This window comes from Eptesicus fuscus, chromosome 15, assembly GCF_027574615.1.
Source record: "Eptesicus fuscus isolate TK198812 chromosome 15, DD_ASM_mEF_20220401, whole genome shotgun sequence".
NCBI classification, from domain to species: domain Eukaryota; kingdom Metazoa; phylum Chordata; class Mammalia; order Chiroptera; family Vespertilionidae; genus Eptesicus; species Eptesicus fuscus.
Window position 1 is genome coordinate 18992352 of NC_072487.1, and position 21064 is coordinate 19013415.

Genomic DNA, 21064 nt, shown 5'->3' on the forward strand with positions numbered 1-21064 from the left:
GATTCAATGTTCAATCACTGTTACAGCTGCTATGAAACATCCTTAAGGTGATGGGGGGCTAAGATCACAAAATCAAACTTACCAGTAAAGCAATATTTGTGGCCAGTCAGAATCTTTAGATTTACATATTAACCCCTTCAAATTATTTCAAATAAGACCATATTTTAAATTGCTAACAGCAAATGTTTATTTATGACTGAAGCCAAGAAGAATTTATAAATGCATTTTAATATCTTGCTGATAAAATAGTAACATTCCATCTTTGCAATCTTGCAAGGAATACAGGAAGATATTGTAAAGGCTTTGATGTGTATATCTATTATAACCAGGTAATCAGAACACACACACACATACACACACACACCACCTACTTTAGTGTTACACCATACCAACTTTTCAGAAAGGCCATCTTAAAGCTCTACTGGATAGCTGAGTAAATAGCGTCCGAGATTTAAAGAATGGGGAGTAGGGAAGAGATGGAAGTAGTAAGCAGCACACAATTCAAAGCCCACTTTTAAGCACACCACATTATGAATACTAAAAGGATGCGGGGGAGGGAGGGAAGGCAATTCAGCATTTTCAGAAAGAGCATTTGGCAACATTCAACGCATAAGGAGGCTGTGCTTGGGACCATCCACTCTCTCCAGCTTCTCAAAGTGTTTCCTGGCATTGCGAATGTTGATCAGAGTAGCTGCAGACGGGATCGACGGATCCGACATCACCACCATCACGTACGTGTTTGACGTGAAGATGTCGATGAAAGCAGCGAAGTTAGAATTTCTAACTTCCATGCTCTGGAAAGAAGCGGCCAATTTACTGCAGCTCAGCTTGAACTGCTTAATGATGTTGCTGATCTTCTCAAATCGGTGGACGTCGCGCTGCTCTTTGCATTGGTAATGGGAAATGACCAGGAACGTCGCTCTCTCGAACAGCAGAACTTCGTCGGCCTCAATGATTTGGGCAAAATTCCTTAGGTTCATCTCGAGCTGCTGGACATTGGGAATCAGCTGATAGACAATACTGGACCAGGCTTTGTAGAGCGTTTCATCCCAGATGGATGTTCGAAAACAAGCGCACTCCAGCGGGCGAGACAGACGCCTCAGGTCTTCCTCTCGCTCTTTAAAAATCAGGTCACGCTGATCCTCCTGAACCAGATCCATTTTGTGCACCAGGCAGAAGATTTTGGCATCAGGAGAGTTCTGGAGGATGGCCTCCAGACACGACTGGTAATAATGCATGTCCTTCTCCAGTTCGCGGCTCTCCACGTCAAACACGTAAATCAGCACCTCGACATTACGGAAGATGTTGTCTCGCTGGCTGGTGAAGTAATTTTCCATGAAGGTGTCCTGACCGCCACAGTCCCACAGGTTCAGCACCAGGTTGCCCAGAAATCGGACGTGGGAGTGCTCCACATCGATGGTGGCACCCAGACGCCGGGTGTCGCGAGCAATATAATTTGCAAAGATAATGGACCTCATGCTGGTCTTTCCCGACCCGCTCTTCCCCATCAACAGCACCTTTTTCTTCATGGCTGTATTGGGCATCACCCGCCGGGAGCCGCCGCGGACTGGGCCTCAGGGCGCGGCCTAACTGCAGCGCGGAGGGAGGGAGGGAGGGAGCGGCCGGACGTCGCGAGGGCTCCGCAGGCTGGGCCGCGCGGCTGAGCAGGCAGGGAGGCCGAGAGAGCGGGCTGGGGTTGGCAAGGCCCGGCGGGGTGAGCTCTGCCTGGGGGGAGAGGAGCTAACGGCTGCAGCAGCTCCGGCGACCGCTCGCCTTCCGGTGAGGAAAGCCGCTGCGTCTCCGCTGCCACCCACTTCCGGCGGCGATCTCGCGAGAACTGCCGCGCTCGGCCGTCCCAGCCTTAGGAGCTCTGATAAACTGCTCTTTAAGGAAACCGAGCAGAGGCCTCGGAACAAGAAAAGGGAAGGGGAACCCAGGATTCTAGAGTTCTGTTCTTCTGTTTCAGCTGGGTCTAGGGTCGCAAAGGTGTACGCTGGTGGTCGTTTGGGAGAATGCTGCCCTCTCGCGGCCAGCCCACCCCTAAAACGTGACGGCGGTGTGTCTGGGTGGTGTTAGGCCCGGGCGGGAGGCGGTGACGCGGGGGAAGGAGCTCAGCCCAGCTAGGCCTCCCCAGGTCCCCTGGTTTGCTGAGAACGAGCGCAGGGCAAACGACCACTGTACAGGCGAGGAAAGCGAGCCTTCGAGAAGTTAGTGATGGCCCAGGGCTACCAGGCTGCACGGTAGTAAATTTCTGCTGGGCACTATCCCGACTCCCAGTTAGTGCTTTTTCTACTTGGAGTTCCTTTCTCACACCTGCTTTTCCGGTCATCTCAGACTTTAGGATTTATAATCAGCACTCCAAAGCTTGAGGAAACTGTAATATGGAACCTGTGCATTAGCTCTGTCCTCACAATCACCCTATGAATAAATAACCCGATTTTCAAGTGAGTAAATCGAAGCTTGGAGGGGGTTAAGTAACATTGGCAAGTTATACATCTATTAAATGATGAAATGCAATTTTACCTAAGAAATATAAATAATATCTTTATTTTATATTTTGATTGATTTTTCACAGAGAGGAAGGGAGAGGGATAGACAGAAACATTGATGAGAGAGAAACATCGATCAGCTGCCTCCTGCTCACTCCCTACTGGGGATGTGCCCCTAACCAAGGTACATGCCCTTGACCGGAATCGAACCCAGGACCCTTCAGTCCGCAGGCTGACGCTCTATCTACTGAGCCAAACCGGCTTCGGCTAAATAATATCTTTAAGGTGTACAACATGATTTGATCATACACAGTGAAATGATTACTACAGTCAAGCTAATGAACATACCTTTGTGGTGAGAGTATCTGAAATCCACTCTTAGAAAATTTCCAGTGTTCAATACAGTATTAACTATAGGCATCATGCTTTAGGTTAGATCTCTAACTGCACCCCCCATTTTCCCCACTTCCCTTACCCCCGTTAACCAGTCTACTCTTTGCTACTATACATATAAGATTCTACCCTTAAGTGAGAACGTGCAAGCTTTTTTTCCTTTCTGTGTCTGGTTTATTTCATCCATATTGTTTGCAAATGGCAGGCTCTCCTTTTTAAAGGATGAATAATAATAATATTACATTTACTCATATAAAGCATCATTTGTCTTTTAATGTAAAAAGCTTACTTTCTGTTTAAAAGTTAATACATTTGCAGTCTAAGTCACCTAGAATATTATTTAACACCATATTCTATAAATAGATCAGATATTAACAGATTTTAGCTAAAATATATCAATAGCAGAATTCCTGCTGTCCCATGGATAGGTTGAACATTTTTTATTTTTAGCATTTGAGCTACTGAAATTCTTCTAGTATTTATGTTGGATTATGGTGATGTTTCCCCCCAGTTTTATTGAGATATACAGTTGACATATAACATTGCATTCGTTTTAGGTGTACAACATAATGATTTTATATATAGCCAAATAACTGCTACAATAAGTTTTTTTGACCTCAACATATTTAAAATTATTTTTCTTATGATGAGAATTTTTTTAGGTCTATTCTTAGCAAATTTCAAATGTACAGTGAAGTATTGTTAACTATAACCACCAAGTAGTACATTACATTCTTAAAACTTATCTTTAAGTGGAAGTTTGTACCTTTTCTTTTAATTTTATTATTTTTTTCTCACCTGAGGCTATTTTTCCATTGATTTTTAGAGAGAGTGGAAGAGAGAGGGAAAGACAGAAAAACATTGATGTGAGAGAAACACATGGGTTGGTTACCTTCTGCACATGGCCTGGCAGGGCCCAGGCTGCAGAGGAGCCTGCACCGAGGTACATGCCCTTGACTGGAATTTAATTCAGGACCTTTTGGTCCTCAGGCTGACGCTTTACCCATTGAGTCAAACTGGCCAGGGTGGAAGTTTGTACCTTTTGACCATCTCCACTCATTTTACTCACTCCTCAACCTCTACCTCTGGCAATCACCAATCTGTTTTCTGTGCCAATGAGTTTTTTATTTTATTTTTTAGGTTCCACTATTAGTGAGATCATACAGTATTTGTCTTTCTCTGTCTGACTTATTTCCTTAGCATCATGCCTTCTAGATTCATCCCTGTTGTTGCAAATGGCAGGATTTCTTCCCTTTTTATGGCTGAAAAATTATCTGTCATATTTTCTTCTCCATTCATCTATGGACAGTTGCATTATTTCCATTTCTTGACTATCTATATATATAAAAGCCTAATATGCAAAGTGTCCCCTCGGAGTTCGACCAACCATGAGTTCGATCACTCACTATGATGTGCGCTGACCACCAGGGGGCAGTGCGGAATGAAGGGAGGCCCCGGCCAACAGCCAGCAGCTGCTAAGGACCCTAGCCGTGATCATGGGATGGGGGTGTTACAATTATCTTATTAAGATAGTGATTTTGTTTTCTTTGAATATATGCCCTGAAGTGGGACTGCTGAGTCATATGGTAGTTCTATTTTTAATTTTTATAAAAGGTTGTTTTTATTGTCGAAACTATTACAGATGTCCCGTTTTACTCCCCATTGACTCTCTTCACCCCACACCAGACCCCCACCCCATTCCTTCACTGCACTATATTTTTAATTTTTTAAGGAAACACCATATTGTTTGTCACAGAGGCTGCACCAGTTTACATTCCTACCAACAGTGCACAAGGATTAACTTTTATCCACATCCTCACCAACATGTTTTCTCGTCTTTTTTAAAAAAATATATATATTTTTAATTGATTTTAGAGAGGAAGGGAGAGATAGAGAGAAACATCAATGATGAGAGAGAATTATTGATCAGCTGCCTCCTGAACATCCCCTACTGGGGATCGAGCCCGCAACCCAGGCATATGCCCTTGGCCAGAATCGAATCTGGGACCCTTCAGTCCACAGGCCCATGTTCTATCCACTGAGCCAAACCGGCTAGGGCTTCTCTTGTCTTTTTGATGATAGGCATTTTAACAGGTGATATATCATTGTAGGTTTTTTTTTTCTATAAATATGGAACGCTTCACAAATTTGCATGTCATCCTTCCGCAGGAGCCATGCTAATCTTCTCTGTGTCATTCTAATTTTAGTATATGTGCTGCTGAAGTGAGCACTATCATTGTAGTTTTGATTTGCCTTTCCCTGATAGTGATGTTGAACATATTTTCTTGAATCTGTTTGCCATTTGTATGTCTCCATTGCAAAAATGTCTATTCAGTTTCTCTGCCCATATTTTTATCTGATTTTTTTCTAGTGAGTTATGTATTTTGGATATTAACCTTTATCACACAAATGATTTGCAAATATTTTCTCCCATTCAGGAGGTTGCTTTTTCACTTTGTTGATGGTTTCCTTTGCTGTGAGAAGCTTTTTAGGTTGATGTAGTCCCACTTGTTTATTTTTTATTTTGTATTTTTAGTGTCATATCCAGAAAAACATTTCCCAATATCAAGGAGCTTTTTTCTTATGCTTTTTTTCCAGGAGTTTTATGGTTTCAGGTCTTCTGTTCAAGTCTTTTAATTCATCTTGAGTTGATTTTGTGTATAGTGTAATGCAGAGGTTCAATTTCATTTTTTTGCATGTGGCTGTCCAGTTTTCTCAACATCATTTATTAAAGAGACTGCTCTTTCTCCATTATGTATTCTTGGCCTCCGTTGAAAATTAGTTGCTCATATACTCTTGGTTTTATTTTTGGACTGTCTATACTGTTCCATATGTCTGTTTTTATGCCAGTACCATACTTGTTTGATTACTATAGCTTTGCAATATAATTTGAGATAAGAAACTGTGATGCTTTCGACTCTGTTCTTAAGATTGCTTTGGCTATTCAGGGACTTTTGAGGTCCCATGCAGATTTTAGAGTTATTTTTTTTCTATTTTTATGAAAAATGTCATTAGCATTATGATAAGGATTGCATTTAATTGGTAAATGGTTTTGGGTAATACGGACATTTAAACAATATTAATTCTTCCAATCCGTGAACATAGGATATCTTTCCATTCATTTGTTTTATCTTCAGTTTCTTTCATCATTGGTTTATAGCTTTCAATGTACAGATCTTACACCTCCTTGCTTAAATTTATTCCTAAGTATTTTATTCTTTTTGATATTATTGTAAATGGGATTGTATTCTTGAGTTCCTTTTCAGATAGATTGTTGTTAGCATATAGAAGCACACCAATTTTTGTAGGTTGATTTTTTTGTATCCTGAAATATTACTGAATTTGTTTTTTAATTCTAACAGTATTTTTTTAGGGAGGCGTTTTACAGTTTTCTATATATAGGAGCATGTAATCTGTAAACAGTGATTATTTTACTTTTCCTTTCTAACTTGGATGCTTTTTATTCTTTTTGTCTGATTGCTTTTGCTAGTTTTTCTAGTACTATGTTGAAAGGAGTGACAAGAATGGGCAACCTTTCATTCTTCTGGATCTTAGAGAAAAAGCTTTCAGTTTTTCCCATTGATGGTAGCTGTGGTTTTTTATAAATGGCTTATATTGTTTTGAGGAAATTTTCTTTTATACCTATTTTACTGAGAGTTTTATCATGAGTGGATATTAACTTTGTCAAATGTTTTTTTTTCTGTATTGAGATGATCCTGTGGTTTTTATTTTTCAGTCTGTTAATGTGGTAAATCACATTGATTTGAATACATTAAAACAACATTGCACTCCAGGGATAAATTGCAGTTGGCCGTGGTATATAATCTTTTTGATGTGTTGTTAAATTTGGTTTGTTACTATTTTATTATGGACTTTTGTATCTGTTAATTTTCTTTTTTCTTTTCTTTTTGTGGTACCTATCTGGCTTTGCTATCAAGGTGATGCTGGCCTCATAAAATCAGTTTGAAACAATCCTTCAAGCAATCTTTATGCCACTGATGTTGCCAATTCATAAATATTCTGGAGGTTCTGTCCCAAAAATAATGCTTATTTCTGGCTTTCCTACTGCTGGCTCAGGATTCAGCTTTCTTATGTCAGCTAAGCGAATAGCATTCTTCCTTGTGCTTTTTGGCTTCCCCAAATTTGATGTTATTATCTCATATCCTGTCTTTGTCCTTACACTCTCATCCCATTACTCTCATTTTAGTGCAATTTTGGAGAAAGATAAATTCATGTGTTCAATCTACCACCTTTTTTGGAAATGAGAGAAATCTTAAATTATTCAAAACAAAGTGATATTCTGATAATGATACCAAGGGTTACTATTTGCAAGAAATTTTTTTAACTTAAAAATGCTTTATTGAGGTATAATTTGCACACTATAAAATCCATCTATGTATATAAGTGTATATTCCATTACTACAGCTCAGTTTTAGAATATTTCTGCCACCCCCAAAAGTTCCTGCCCTAGCTGGTTTGGCTCAGTGGATAGAGCATTGGCCTGTGAACTGAAGGGTCCCAGCTTTGATTCCGGTCAGGGGCACATACCTGGGTTGCGGGCTGGATTCCCAGTGTGGGACGTGTAGGCAGCCGATCACTGATTCTCTCTCATCATTGATGTTTCTATCTCTCTCTCCCTCTCCCTTCCTCTCTGAAATCAATAAAAATATATTAAAAAATAAAGAAGTTCCCTTGCCTTTGTTTGCCACCAGTCTCTGCTCCCACCCTGAGACCTAGGCAGTTACTGTTCTACTTTCTGTCTCTATTAATTTGCCTTGTTTAGAAATTTCATGTAAGTGGAATCATACAATATATAGTTAAAAAAATTTGCTTCTTTCTCTTAGCATAAGGTTTTTGAGGTTCATCCATATTATAGCATGTATTAACATTCCAATTATTTTTGCTGAATAGTATTCCATACACTACTGTATTTTGTTTGTTCATTCACCAGCTAATGGAAATTGGGATTATTTCCAGTTTTTATGCTATTAGGAATAATGCTTCTATGAATGTTCATGTTAAAGTTTTTGTGTGGACATATGTTTTTATATCTTTTGGGTAAATACCTATGAGTGGAATTGCTGGGTCATCTGGTAAGTATATGTTTAACTTTTTAAGAAATTGTCAAACTATTTTCTAAAGCAGCTGTACCATTTTACACTCTTATCAGCAATGTATGAGAGTTCCACTTTATTCACATCCTTGGCAACAATGTTGACTGATAGCATTCTAATGAATATGAAGGGGAGTCTCATTATGGTTGTGATTTACATATCCTTAATGATTATTAATGTCATGCATTTTGTTGGGGTCTTGAAGACCACCCCCAGGCTCAGTGATTTGTTAGGAGGATTCAAAGGACTCAGTATGTTGTCATACTAATGGCTTTGATTTATTACAGTGAAAGGACTCATAGCAAAAGCAGCAAAGGGAAAAGGCAAATGGGGTGAAGTCTGGAGGAAAACAGCCACAGGTTTCCAAAAGTTCTTTCCCAGTGAAATCACACAGGATGTGCTGAATTCTCCCAAGCAATGAGTTGTGACAACACGTGTGAAATGTCTACAAGGAAATCTCATTAGGGACTCATGGCCCAGGGTTTTTATTGGGGGCTGGCCACACCGGCACCATTTACCTAGCATGTACCAGAATTCCAGGTTCCCAGAAGGAAAGTAGGTGGTCAGTATAAACCACATTGCTTGAACAGTTTAGGCACAGTGAGCCATTATTATCGGGGAATGGCCGGAACTCTCCCCAAATTCAAGGTCTTAGCCAAGGGCAATCCTTGCAAGCAGGACTTTCCAAGGATAGTAGTTTCAGGCTTGCTATGTTAATTCTTTTCTGCACAAGCATCTTTTCATGTGTTTATTGACATTCATATATTTTCTTTGGTGAAATCTCTTGCTCTTTTTTAATTGGATTGTGTTATTATGAGCTGTAAGAGTTCTTTGTATATTCTGGATACAAGTTCTTTATCAGGTAAGTGATTTGCAAGTATTTCTCCCAGTCTGTACTTTTCATTCTCTTAACAGGATCTTTTGAAGAGTAAATTATTATTAGTTTTATGGATTATGTCCGAGGGTCACAAAGATTTAGTTATTTGCTTTCACCTAAATATTTTATAATTTTTGGTTTTACATTTAAGTGTGTGAAACATTTAAAAAATGTTTTTGTTTCAGAGAGAGAGATAGAAACATCAATGATGAGAGAGAATCATTGATCATCTGCCTCCTGCACATGCCCTACTGGGGATTGAACCTTCAACCTGGGAACATGCCCTGACTAGGAATGGAACTGTGATCTCCTGGTTCATAGGTTGATGCTCAACCACTGAGCCACACCCACTGGGCAGTGTGTGATGAATTTTTTAGTTAATTTTTGTATGAAGTGATGTCATGGTATAAGTTTTCTTTTTTTCCTGCATATGGATGCCCAATTATCTCAGCATCATCGAAAGACCATCCTTTCCTCATTGAATGGCCTTGTTACCTTTTTTGGAAATCAATAGACCATAACTGTAAGAGTTATGAACTCTCCATTCTGTTCCTTGATTTATATGTCTTTCCTTAGTCAATATCATACTGTCTTGATTAACTTAGTTATAATTTTGATAATGTACAGAAATTGGGTGTTTTAAGTCCTCTTTGTTCTTTTTCAGAATTATCTGGCTATTCTAGGTCCTTTGACTTTCTATATAAAATTTTAGAATAAGTATGTCAATTTCTATTTTAAACGTCTGCAGGGATTTTGATAGGTATCGCATTGAATCTATAAATCAATTTGGGGAGAATCGCCTTTTTAACAATATTGCATATTTTGATCTATGCACATGATATCTCTCTCAATTCATTTAGATCTGAATTTATCTCAGCAATGGTTTGTAGCTTTCACAATAAAAGTCTTGCACTTATAGGATTAAATTTATTTCCACATGTTTTAATCATTTTGATGCTATTGTGAATCAAATTGTTTTATTAATGTAAATTTTGGATTGTTTGTTGCTAGTATATAGAAATTCAATTGATCTTATCTCCTGCAGCCTTGCTTAACTTGTTTCTTGTAGTTTTTTTTTTTAAATAGAATTTTTAGGATTTTATACATATAGGATCATGTCATCTGCAAATACAGTTTAGTATTTTCTACATAGAGTGTTATGTTATCTGTAAATGCAGTTTTATTTTTTCCTTTTCAATCTGGATGACTTTAATTTTTGTTTTTTACTCGACTGGTGATAACCTCCAGTAGGGTGCTGAATAGAAATGGTGAGAACAGACATCTGGTCTGTTTCCTTACATCAGGAGAGAAGCCTTCAGTGTTATTACTAAGCATGATGGCAATTGTAGTCTTTTTGTTAATGCCTTTTTCAGGTTGAGGAAATTCCCCTCTTTTATTAATTTCTTGAGGATTTTTATCAAGAATGAGCACTGGATTGTGTCAAATGCCTTTTCTATATTTATTGAGAAGATGAAATATCTGTTGTCTTTTATTCTGTTGGTGTGGTGTATTACATTAATTGATTTTCCAATGTCAAAACAACCTTGTATTCCTGGGATAAACCTCTCTTGGTCATGGCATATAATCCTTCTTATATGTTGTTGGTTTCAGTTTGCTAGTATTTAAAAAGGATTTTTATATTTATATTCATGAGAGATATTGATCTGTAGTTTTTGTGTGACAGTTTTGTCTGGTTTTGGAATTCATTCTGGCCTCATAGGATGAATTGGGAAGTTTTCCTTCTCTATTTTCTGAAAGAGTATGCATAGGATTGGTATTATTTATTCCTCAAATATTTGATAGGATTCACTTGTTCCTTATTTTTCCTTCTTGATACAATAGTTTCTAGTTATACACTTTGGCAATATTTTGGTCATCTGCTTCTCCCTCTAGATTAAGTTGCATGAGGGCACTGTCCTTGTCTCCATCCTTCAGTACCCTGGCTCCTCTGAGGGTGTTTGTGGAATAAATGAATGGTCAAATGGTAGAGGTCCAGTTTGTGTATTATGATGGGCTAGTCTTCGGTTGGTGCCAATGAAGTTTAGCAATCTAAAATATAGTTAAGGAAATTAACTGCAGCTCCAGTCAGACTGCTCCAAAACCGCCCAAGCAAAGGAGAAGAAAACTAGCCCTTGCTGTAGCTCCTGCTGGGGGACACACAGTACACAAGGGTACACCAAGAGTCTCCACCTCAGGTAACTGGGAGGCTGACCCGTTGAACCAATAGGACACCTAGTACACAAAACTACCCTACCAACTTAGGGAAGCAGAGAATATGAGAAGGCAAGGAAACAGATCACAAACCAAAGAAATGGAGGAGGACAAGCGACTGGACATAGAGTTCAAAACCACGGTTATAAGGTTTTTCAAGAATTTCATGGAAAAGGCCGATAAATTCAATGAGGACCAACTAGAAATTAAACATACACTGACTGAGATAAAAAATATTATACAGAGACCCAAAAGCAGACTAGAGGATTGCAAGAATCAACTCAAAGATTTGGAATACAAAGAGGCCAAGGACACTCCTCCAGAGAAGCATGAAGAGAAGAGAATTCAGAAAGTTGAAGATAGTGTAAGAAGCCTCTGGGACAACTTCAAGCGAACCAACATCAGAATTATGGGGGTACCAGAAGAAGAGAGAGAGCAAGATGCTGAAAACCTATTTGAAGAAATAATGAACGAAAACTTCCCCCACCTGATGAAAGAAATAGACTTACAAGTCCAGGAAGTGCACAGAACCCCAAACAAAAGGAATCCAAAGAGGACCACACCAAGACACATCATAATTAAAATGCCAAGAGCAAAAGACAAAGAGAGAATCTTACAAGCAGCAAGAGAAAAACAGTTCGTTACCTACAAGGGAGCACCTATACGATTGTCAGCTGATTTCTCAACAGAAACCATGCAGGCCAGACGGGAGTGGCAAGAAATATTCAAAGTGATGAATAGCAGGAACCTACAACCAAGACTACTCTACCCAGCAAAGTTATCATTCAGAATTGAAGGGCAGATAAAGAGCTTCACAGATAAGAAAAAGCTAAAGGAGTTCATCACCACCAAACCAGCATTATATGAAATGCTGAAAGGTATTCTTTAAAAAGAGGAAAAAGAAGAAGAAAGATAAAAATTATGAACAACAAATACATATATATCAACAAGTGAATCTAAAAGTCAAGTGAATTAAAAATCTGAGGAACAGAATAAACTGGTGAACTTAATAGAATCAGGCATAGAATGGGAGTGGATTGATAATTCTCAGGGGGAAAGGGGTGTCTGTGTGGGGAGTATGGGAAGAGACTGGACAAAAATCATACACCTATGGATAAGGACAGTGGGGGGGGGGAGGTGAAGGCAGAGGGGGAGTAGGAACTAGGTGGTGGGGAGATATGTGGGGAAAAAGGAGAAACAATTGTAATCTGAACAATAAAGATTCATTAAAAAAAAAAAGGAAAAAAAAATAAAATATAGTTAAGGATGCTAAAAAGACAGTGTTTTGCTAAAGTGCTTTATGCTGAGAGGAGTAACTATAGATTTTCAACAATTTTCTACAAAGAGTAGATTTTCAGATAGTATATAGCAATGAGTTTGGGGTTGGGTAGGTTATAAGGCCACAGAATAAAAATTGTGTACTTTCACACAGTATAAATTTTATGAAAATATTTTGGGGAAAATAGTAAATAAAGATGGCCATATAGAAAAGTAAATGTAAAATTTTAAGATCAAATACCATTTGTAGTGGTCTCTAAGATCTCCTGCTTACCTTTTCATTCTTTCTTTGTCTTTTTCTTGGGTGGAACAGTTTGAAAAGAAAGACCTGGGAAAGTCTGAATCCCAGCTCCCATACTTAATAGCTATGTCATCTTTTTTCTGTTTCGTTTTTGTTAATTCTCACCCAAGAATATTTTTTTCCATTGATTTTTTAGAGACAGTGGAAAGGGCAGAAAGAGAGAGAAAGAAACATCTATGTGAAAGAGACACATTGATTGGTTGCCTCCTACACAAGCCCCAACTGGGGCCAGGGATCGAACCTGAAACCCAGGTATGTGCCCTTGACTGGGAATTGAACTCAAGACCCTTCAGTGCATGGGTTGACGCTCTAACCACTGAGAAAACACTGGCCAGGGCTAGCTATGTCATCTTGAGTGAGTTTACCTCCTAGGTTCAGTGTTCTTACTTATAATATGGGTCTGATAGATTTATGTTAATTTTAAGAGAGCTTATGGGAAAGTAGCAGAGTATATAAATGCATAGCAAGTGACAGTAAATTTTATATAGGCAAGGACAGTTTGGAACAGAGAGAGGTGTTTAAATGAGTTAGAGTTGGCTGGAACTAAAAAAACATGGGCAGTAAGTGTAACGAGGGTGGCAGGGGGAGTTGTCCTGCCTAGCACCAGCTCTACAGAAATACCCATGATAAATTAGTGTTGAGGCTTATTTATCCACACCACCTTTGTCTTTCAAAATCTCCACCCTCTGTTGAGGGCAGGGATGAGAGAAGTTGGGAGTGTCATGGGTTGTTGACAAGGCTGCTATCCACAAGAGCAGTTTGATTGGGGGTGGTTCTCATCAAAGTCTAGGGCATGAATAGGACATCCTTCTTCTGGAAGATTCATGGAGAATGTTTAGTCAGCTGCCAAGAGAAGGCTGGTGCTCAGTACTGTAGTTCCTCTGTAAGGGCCATGTGACTGATGCTCCCTGGCAGTGGGTAGAACTGCATTCATGCTTTGCCTTGCCTTCCACTAGCTCCCACCTCGCCATCTTGTCCACCAGGTTTCCATCCTCCCCTTTAGGACCCTGACCTCCTACCAGGAAGGCAAGGAGCAGCTTCACTCTTCACTGTTCTTTTCTTTTTTTTAATCCTCACCCGAGGATATTTTTCCATTGATTTTTAGAGAGAGTGGAAGAGAGAGGGAAGACAGAAATATCTATGTGAGAGAAACACATTGATTGGTTGCCTCCTGCACACGCCCCAACCAGGGCTGGGGAGGATCCTGCAACCTAGGTATGTGCCCTTGACTGGAATCGAACCTGGGACCCATTGCTCCGAAGGCCAACGCTCTATCCACTGAGCCAAACTGGCTAGGGCCCCTCCTCTGTTCTTAAGAACAATCAGTAAGCTTGCTCTCCCTCTGATCCAGCTTTTTTACTTTCTCCAGTTGGGGTTGGCAAACGTTTTCTGTAAAAAGTCATATAGTAAACATTTTAGCTTTTGAGGGCCAAGAAGCAAATTCAGGAATATTTTCACAAATTCTTGACAAGATTCAAAATTTTATTTATGAATACTGAAATTTGAATTGTATTATTTCATTTGTCATGTAATATCCTTTTAATGCTTTTCAACCATTAAAAAAAATACAAACCATTATTAGCTTGCTGGCCAAACAAAAACAGGTGGCCTGCTGAATTTGGCCTGCAGGCAATGGTTTGCTGACCTCTCTTCTGCAGCCTAACATGGAAGAAACCCCCCCAAATAACCTCTGAATATTAAGTATCCTGAAGTCTAATAATCCTCCGACTGACTGACACACTCACTAAAACGAAAGGGAAGCATTAGGAAGTGTGGGAAAGAAAAATAAGCATAAGGATGATCAATACTTTAAGCTCCCATTTCCTATAACGAGGAAGTCATAATGTTTAATTCCACACAACCTACCGAGGGTCCCAGACTAGAGATTTGGAAGCTGGAGGCTTCCGGGAGGATCTGGTAAGCTGCAATACTCTACCAGGGGAAGGCTCCTTAGAGAGGGCAAAGGAATCTTAAAAAGCCATGCTTCTTAAAGTGTGGTTGTTGTCGCAGCAGCATCAATAGCACTTGTTAGCTTGTTAGGTACAAAGTTCTCCTCCTGCCCCAGACCTACTGAATCAGAAGCTCAGGGGTGAGCCCTGGCAATCTTATTTTTATCAAGCCAGCTGATTCTGATGCACAACTAAAACTTCACCACGGTCCCTCTGCCCCATCATTGTTAGCACCTGGAGAAGTGATTGAACACCCAACCCAGAAAGCAAAGGCCAGGTGCCCTGAAACGCTTTGTTCTCTAGAGTGCGAGGTCTACGGGTGGAGCCAAAGGCATTGATTTCCGCAAGAAAGACCTGCAAATAGTATTTAAGGCCAGCCTTCCGGAAGTCAAGGGATGCCTTTCTCTAAGAAAGGACGCTACGGTCCTTAGAGCTAGAAAATGCCACCCAAGGTGGTGACAGCCCTTGGGCACAAGCGACCACGGCATTTGCTGACTTGCTCACCCACGAGCTTCCCAAAGTCGGCCCGTCTTTCACTTTTCTCCAGGTTTCTCCAAAGTTCCAATGAGCCTTTGTCCCGGGCCTGCCAGCTGAGGCGCTGGGAGCTTTCTGACCTCACAAACGGCCCCTGTGCCATCATGGCCACCAGAGGCGAGCCTCCTGGCCCCGGTGACGTCACAGAGGCCCCGCGGGCCCCGTGCGGTGGCTTCCAGGGCCGGGCCAGCTGCTCCGGGCGCAGTTGGGCCTGCAGAGGCCGGCGGCTAGGTGCATGCACCGGGAGCTCACGGGGCTGGCGCTGCCCACGCTCCGTGCTTCTCTCGCGTAAGGCCAGCTCAGGAAAGGGAGCAGACAACCGGATTTTGCAAAAAGGCCATTTGCGTTTTCTTTGGCGTAACTATCCAGAACCTTTGCCAAGGCCCTCGAGACCTTGTGCACCCCCGTCGAGGCGGTTGGGGTCTCCGAGGCGGCGACGGCGGGGTATGCTCTGCGCCGACGTTCAGGCCTCCCGATGGCCCCGATGAAGAGGAAGTGCATCTGCGACCTGTGCTCCTGCGGGTAAGGTGGCCTGAATTTTCTGACGGCGAAGCTAGGCTGAGCTCTGACCCTGTGCTGCTGCATCAGGCAGCGTCGCGGTGGATTCACCCACGTGTCAGCCTTTCCTGGGCGGCGGTGTTGCGAGCCAGCATTCGTGCACCCCGTTTCATCAGTCTGGTGAGGGTGGCCGCCAGGCCGCTCCCACTGTTCCTCTCTCCGGAGCTGCGCGGAGGTTGCAAAGGGTCCCAGCCCCTGCCCGCAGCCCAGGAAGTAGCGGACAAGGCTAGGAACCCCCTGGCCAGCTGGGGATGAGTCTTGCTCCTTTTGTTGGGCTTTTGGAAGGGGATGGGATGGGATGGGGAAGAGGAGTCCTTTGTTGTAACAGAGCTTCTTACTCAGAAATGATTGCTCCTTTGTCAGAGAGGTGTAAGGCGTTTGTAAAACTTGTTCCCACGATGGCGTGGCGTGGAATAAGAGTAAGGAACAGAAATGATTTTTGCACTTTCTTGTCCTGGCCCTGCTAGGTGTCTCTCCTGGTCCACTATCCTTGAGGACCAGGCCTGGGTGAAGCTGGGCCAAGGCAGGTGGTCCCAGGGACAAGTCCTCGGGTTTTGTCACTGTTCTGTAGCTGGCTCCCCGCCCGTGTCTCAGTGTCTGAGATGCCCCCCACCTGCTTTTCAGGACATCTGGGAGCTGCTGGTCTGGGGACAGATCAGAGAGTGGACGCTGGGGTCAGCTCCCCTGGCTGTTAGTAACTGTGGGCTCTTGGGCAGGCAACTGAACTTCTCTAGGATTCTCGAAGCATTAAATGAGTTAATGTACATGGGGCTCCTGCTAATGGATTGTGTTTACTATATGTCAGCATCTTGAAATCTGCAAAAATTGCTTGTTAACTGTAGTGTGTTACATGAATATAAACAATCGCACCAGCAATCAGGAGAATGAAAGGGCACTCAATCCTGGGCTAGAAACCTCGCTAATTTCTGGAAGCCCTGGATGGTTCGCAACCCTGGCTGCTCACGAGAGTCACCTGGGGGAGCTTTAAACTGCGATCGGTTGCCCAGGTGGTTAAATCATCCTCTCTGAGGGTGGGGCCAAGCGTCAGTCTTCAGCTGATTCTGACCACTCCCCAGGACTGGGAACCGCTGAACTAGCTCACATTACAAGCACGGGTCTTGCTTTTAAGTTTTGTTAGGTGGGACCAGCACCGTGCTTTAGTCTAGGGCTAATTTTCCACACCATGGAAGCAAAACCTCGAAGGCTCACCCTCCTCTGGGGCCCCTTGCATCATCTCCTGCCTCCTTGAGGTATTCAGACTGGGTTTACCTTGCACGGTTGTAGGCATTGAGACTGAAGTACATGGCATCGTCTCCATTTCTGCACAGCTGACAATCTAGTGAGGAAGGCAGAGGTACAGGCATGTGCAGTGAGGCGACTCCCTCCGTCCCTGTAGGAAGGTATCCTTACTTCTCTGGATGCTCCTCCCCAACTCGGCCCCCCTTTCCTCCCTGGAAAGGAGCTGTTTGCCATCAGAGGCACAGTCTGTCCCAGGCCTCTTCTCCTTTCCTTCCTCCTCCTCCTGTGTCTACCCCTCTGCTCCGTGGTTTCAGTAAACAGTTTGGTTTGACTCTCACATCCACCAGCCTCTGTTTTTATTTTTCACTCTCATTTCACTTCTGAAAGTGCTTGTTGATCCATCTGACTATCTCATTAACCTCATCGACAACCTTCATTCACCTGTCCCACTCCCCCCAGTTACCTGCCTCTTCATTGGTGCCAACAATCTTCCACCCAGGGTTTAAAGATTCGCGTCATCTCTTACCTTTCCTCATCTCCAACATTTACTCTTTTCCAAAGTCGGGTCCCCTCCTCCTTTGAAATCTTTCAGTTGGTTCCCCCACTCCCCATCTCCATTGGTCCCTTCCTGGGTCTCTCAGTTTTATGTTTGGAAACTGGTTCTAACTTTCTGACTTTCCCGTGAGTCCCTTACATACAACTACCCCTCAAGTCAGACTGGGCTTCCTGGGGTCCCCTGAGCAAACCTGATGACCTCCCACCTCTGTTCCTTGTCCTTGCTGCCCTTTCTCTAAAATGCCCGTGTCCCCTCCTTCTGCTGCATGCCTTTTGAAGGCCCTCTTTCAGTCACAAATCTCCCATTCACCCAGCCCTGTAGCTCCCCATCAGAGGGGTCCCCGCTCCCTGTGTTCTTGGCTCTAGTTCCGTGTCTACATGCTGTCGCCCCCATTTGATTGTATTCTCCTGGAAAGCAGAGACGGTATTTTCTGCTCCTGTGTGTGTGCTGCAGAATACACACTGGTCTCCATATAGTAGTCAAAACACATCTTTTTGAATGAATAGGCTTTTGTTTGTGAAGGTGATAATATCAGAATGGATTAGGGAGGCAAGGTCTGTAACTGTCCTGTCCCGTAGGGTAGCCACTAGTCTCATGTGGTAAATTTATCTAAGTTAATTAAAATAAAAAAATTGAAATGCTAATTCCTTGGTCACACTGGTTACATTTCAAGTGTTCAGTGTGTGTAGTGGTTACTCTACTGGACAGTACAGACGGGGAACATTTCCATCATTGCAGAAAGTCACTCTGATGGAGAGTCTCATTCTTTGGAAGTCTTCGTTGTCCTCACCCCCCAATCTAATCTGCTCTGAGGTGGGTTGGGATGGAATGAAAGGAATTTTATTGGTGTTTTCTAAGCTCCAGAAGTCGATGATTTTTGACTTTTCCAGCCTGAGGGAAAGCATGGGAAAGAAGTCTGCTTGTCAGAAGAGAGAGCCCTGCAGTGGGAGAGGGGAGACTTGGGGTTTCTGAGTGAGTCTGTTGATCTCTGGGCTTCAGTTCCTGCAAATGAACTGAAAACTAATGGAGGCTCTTGGGGCTGCCAGGGAGGGAGGGAAGCCCACATCTCTTCCTCTTATCACCCACTTCATCTTTCTCCTAAAGCTTTGTTTGAGCAAAGAGTTCTTTAATGTATTTCCAACTTTAATTTTGAAGGCTTTGTTGTTAGTGGGACGCTGGGGATGCACAGAAAGCTTGGATAAGGTAGGAAGGCTTCCTTCTTTCTGTAGGAGCAGTTGTCACTCTGGGAACCCTTGGTGCTCCTGGAGCAAGTTTTTACTTTTGGCCACAAGATGGCAGCCTTTCCCCAACCAATTCTCTTAAACCCGACCATCCTAAATGGAAACAAAACAAAACACACACAACCCGCCCCCCCCTCCCCCCCTCAAAAAACCCCCAAAAAACCACCCTTGGAGTTCTGGATTTTCCTTTAGTTTAATCTTTTATAGATTTACCTTATTAAGTTTTCTAAAATGAGCAATTAGTCAGTGTTTAGGGCCCAGAAGAACTCAGGAAGTGGTATACCTTGAGGAGTAGATCACAGATTACAAAGTGAAGATGTTTCAAATATGTGAATCTAAAGATTCCAACCACTCATAAAACTTTTTAATGAGCTTTGCTGGCTTAAAAAAAAACCAGACTTTTTTTTTTTTTTTTTTTTACTGTATCAAGTTCAAGGCTCCCTCCACAACAACACTCCACTTGACAATCAAAATCTGGCAATTGAAAATTTACCAAAAATGTTGTAATCTCTTTTCAATACAATCAGTGCCAATGAGCAAAACTATTCATGAGTTGTAGAAATATGGTAAAGTGAGCAGTTTTTACAAAATAAAACTCTGCCACTTAATTATCTTGACACAAGAGCTACATTGGTGGTTTGGAGTGACCCTACTTTTGTATGAGAGAATAATATTTCCAATTATATCTGAATACCACCAGCATTTCCTATTACTGAAAAATGCCACCCTTCACAGTTTTCAGTATTATACCACCGTACATTTCTGTAGTGTCTTGAAAAATTTAAAAGCACTTTCTCACATATTATTATCTTACTGGGGGGTCCCTCAACATGGGGAAGCATTACTTAGTTTGGAAATTTGATTCTTTAATCTTAGCCTCCATTTTTCCCTGGGGATGTTTTCTGTTTACTGAGCTGTTCTTGTCCCAAATTACTAACTTGGAAATGAGGAGAGGTTTTTGGGGGAGCTGTAGATAAGTGAAATGTTAATCAGCTTTTAAAGCTGAAAGGGATCTTAGTGGCCTTTAGTGCTTTTATTTTACAGATAAGGAAATTAAAGTATTGAGATTCATTTTAATACACAGGAACACATTTTGTTAAGATTTAGGCACGATTTAGGTCAATCAATTAAATTTCATTTTTCTCCTGTGTATCAGACACTGGGCTGGATCTTACAATTTATAGTCTGTGGTCTGGTTTCTAGTCACACGGGGCCAGTTTTGACTACAGATTACAATATGAAGGTGCTCCTTCAATCGATCAATAGTATCTGATGTAAGAAAAAAAGTATGACTCTAAAAGCCTTTTAATAAGGTAATATAAGTGGCAAATCTCTCCCCTGAGATTAAAATGTAGCAACACTCCCCCCCCTTTTTTTTTTTGAAATTCTTGTGGAAAAAAAAAGTAGTTAATCAAGGGATTGATATAGCTTACTTTTATATCAGATTATTTTACGGCTAGCGTGCACTATTTTAAAGACTTTATGCAATCTTGCAGGAAATTCCAGGACTGGCTAATGTATCATGAAATATTTATGTAGCATTGGTAGTATGCACAGCATTTCATAAAAAGGTAGTCCCATAGAGGACTTGCAAATTGCTGAAAAGGATGTGGATTTGGCCCCTTCACAGTGCTTGGGGAGGAAGGTGATCTCAGGGGCAGCCATGTATCTGCAACTTAAATCAGTTATGTTAACCAGGGAGGAACTTGTTATTTTAATTTTGGAAAATATTTTCTTCACATTGATGGAAATTTCCTTAACCTTAGATTTTATTTTCTTAGAGTCTCTGTTACAAATTAAGAGGAAGGAAAAAAAATCGAGGAATTGGTTTGATATTACATGTTTCAAGAAGAATTCTTGTTTTTAATTTAAATAAAATTGACTTCATAAATTCTGATTAAGAAAAAAAAAAAAAAGCACAGCTTTTAAATAGATGCTTGCTGGTGACTTTTTATCTTTAGCAGATTCCAGAGAGAGAAGCCGAGGGAAAGAAAGAATCCCTTTCACTTTAACATTGAATATAGTTGTAGAATTTGTGTTTGTTATATTACATCTCCTTAAAAATGATTGCATTTTTGTGATATGAATCAATGTTCAATTGTTCATCTATGCCTTTCATCTAATGAGTATGTTGTGTGTATAATTAAATTTCAGATATTATAAAATTACAGAGAACAACTTAGTAGTAATTGAAATGACTGTAGTTAAAATGACCTACAGTAGGTCCTCAGGTTACGTCGGAGATCTGTTCCTACGGCGTGACGTAAGGCGATTTTCGCTGTAGTCGGAACCCACCTACATAAGCACTACGTCACTCACATGGA

The 21064-nt window shown here is 41.4% G+C and overlaps 2 protein-coding genes and 1 non-coding gene across 3 annotated transcripts in view; 1 reads left to right on the forward strand and 2 right to left on the reverse strand.

Annotated features, from left to right (window-relative positions):
* Nucleotides 1–209: 209 nt before the first annotated feature.
* Nucleotides 210–1799, reverse strand: RRAGA (Ras related GTP binding A). Its single transcript, XM_008145032.3, has one exon. The coding sequence runs from the start codon at nt 1542–1544 to the stop codon at nt 603–605; it is 942 nt and encodes a 313-aa protein (XP_008143254.1). The 5' UTR covers nt 1545–1799; the 3' UTR covers nt 210–602.
* Nucleotides 1800–5006: 3207 nt separating this feature from the next.
* LOC114232776 (U6 spliceosomal RNA) lies at nt 5007–5113 on the reverse strand. Its single transcript, XR_003618875.2, has one exon. It is a non-coding gene; the product is annotated as a U6 spliceosomal RNA (small nuclear RNA).
* Nucleotides 5114–15348: 10235 nt separating this feature from the next.
* The window catches only part of SAXO1 (stabilizer of axonemal microtubules 1), a 79094-nt gene continuing 73378 nt past the window's right edge, over nt 15349–21064 (forward strand). Inside the window, exon 1 of the mRNA XM_008145031.3 lies at nt 15349–15668. Within this exon, the coding sequence (XP_008143253.2) occupies nt 15622–15668 (47 nt within the window). The 5' untranslated portion in view covers nt 15349–15621. The remainder of the gene's footprint in view (nt 15669–21064) is intronic.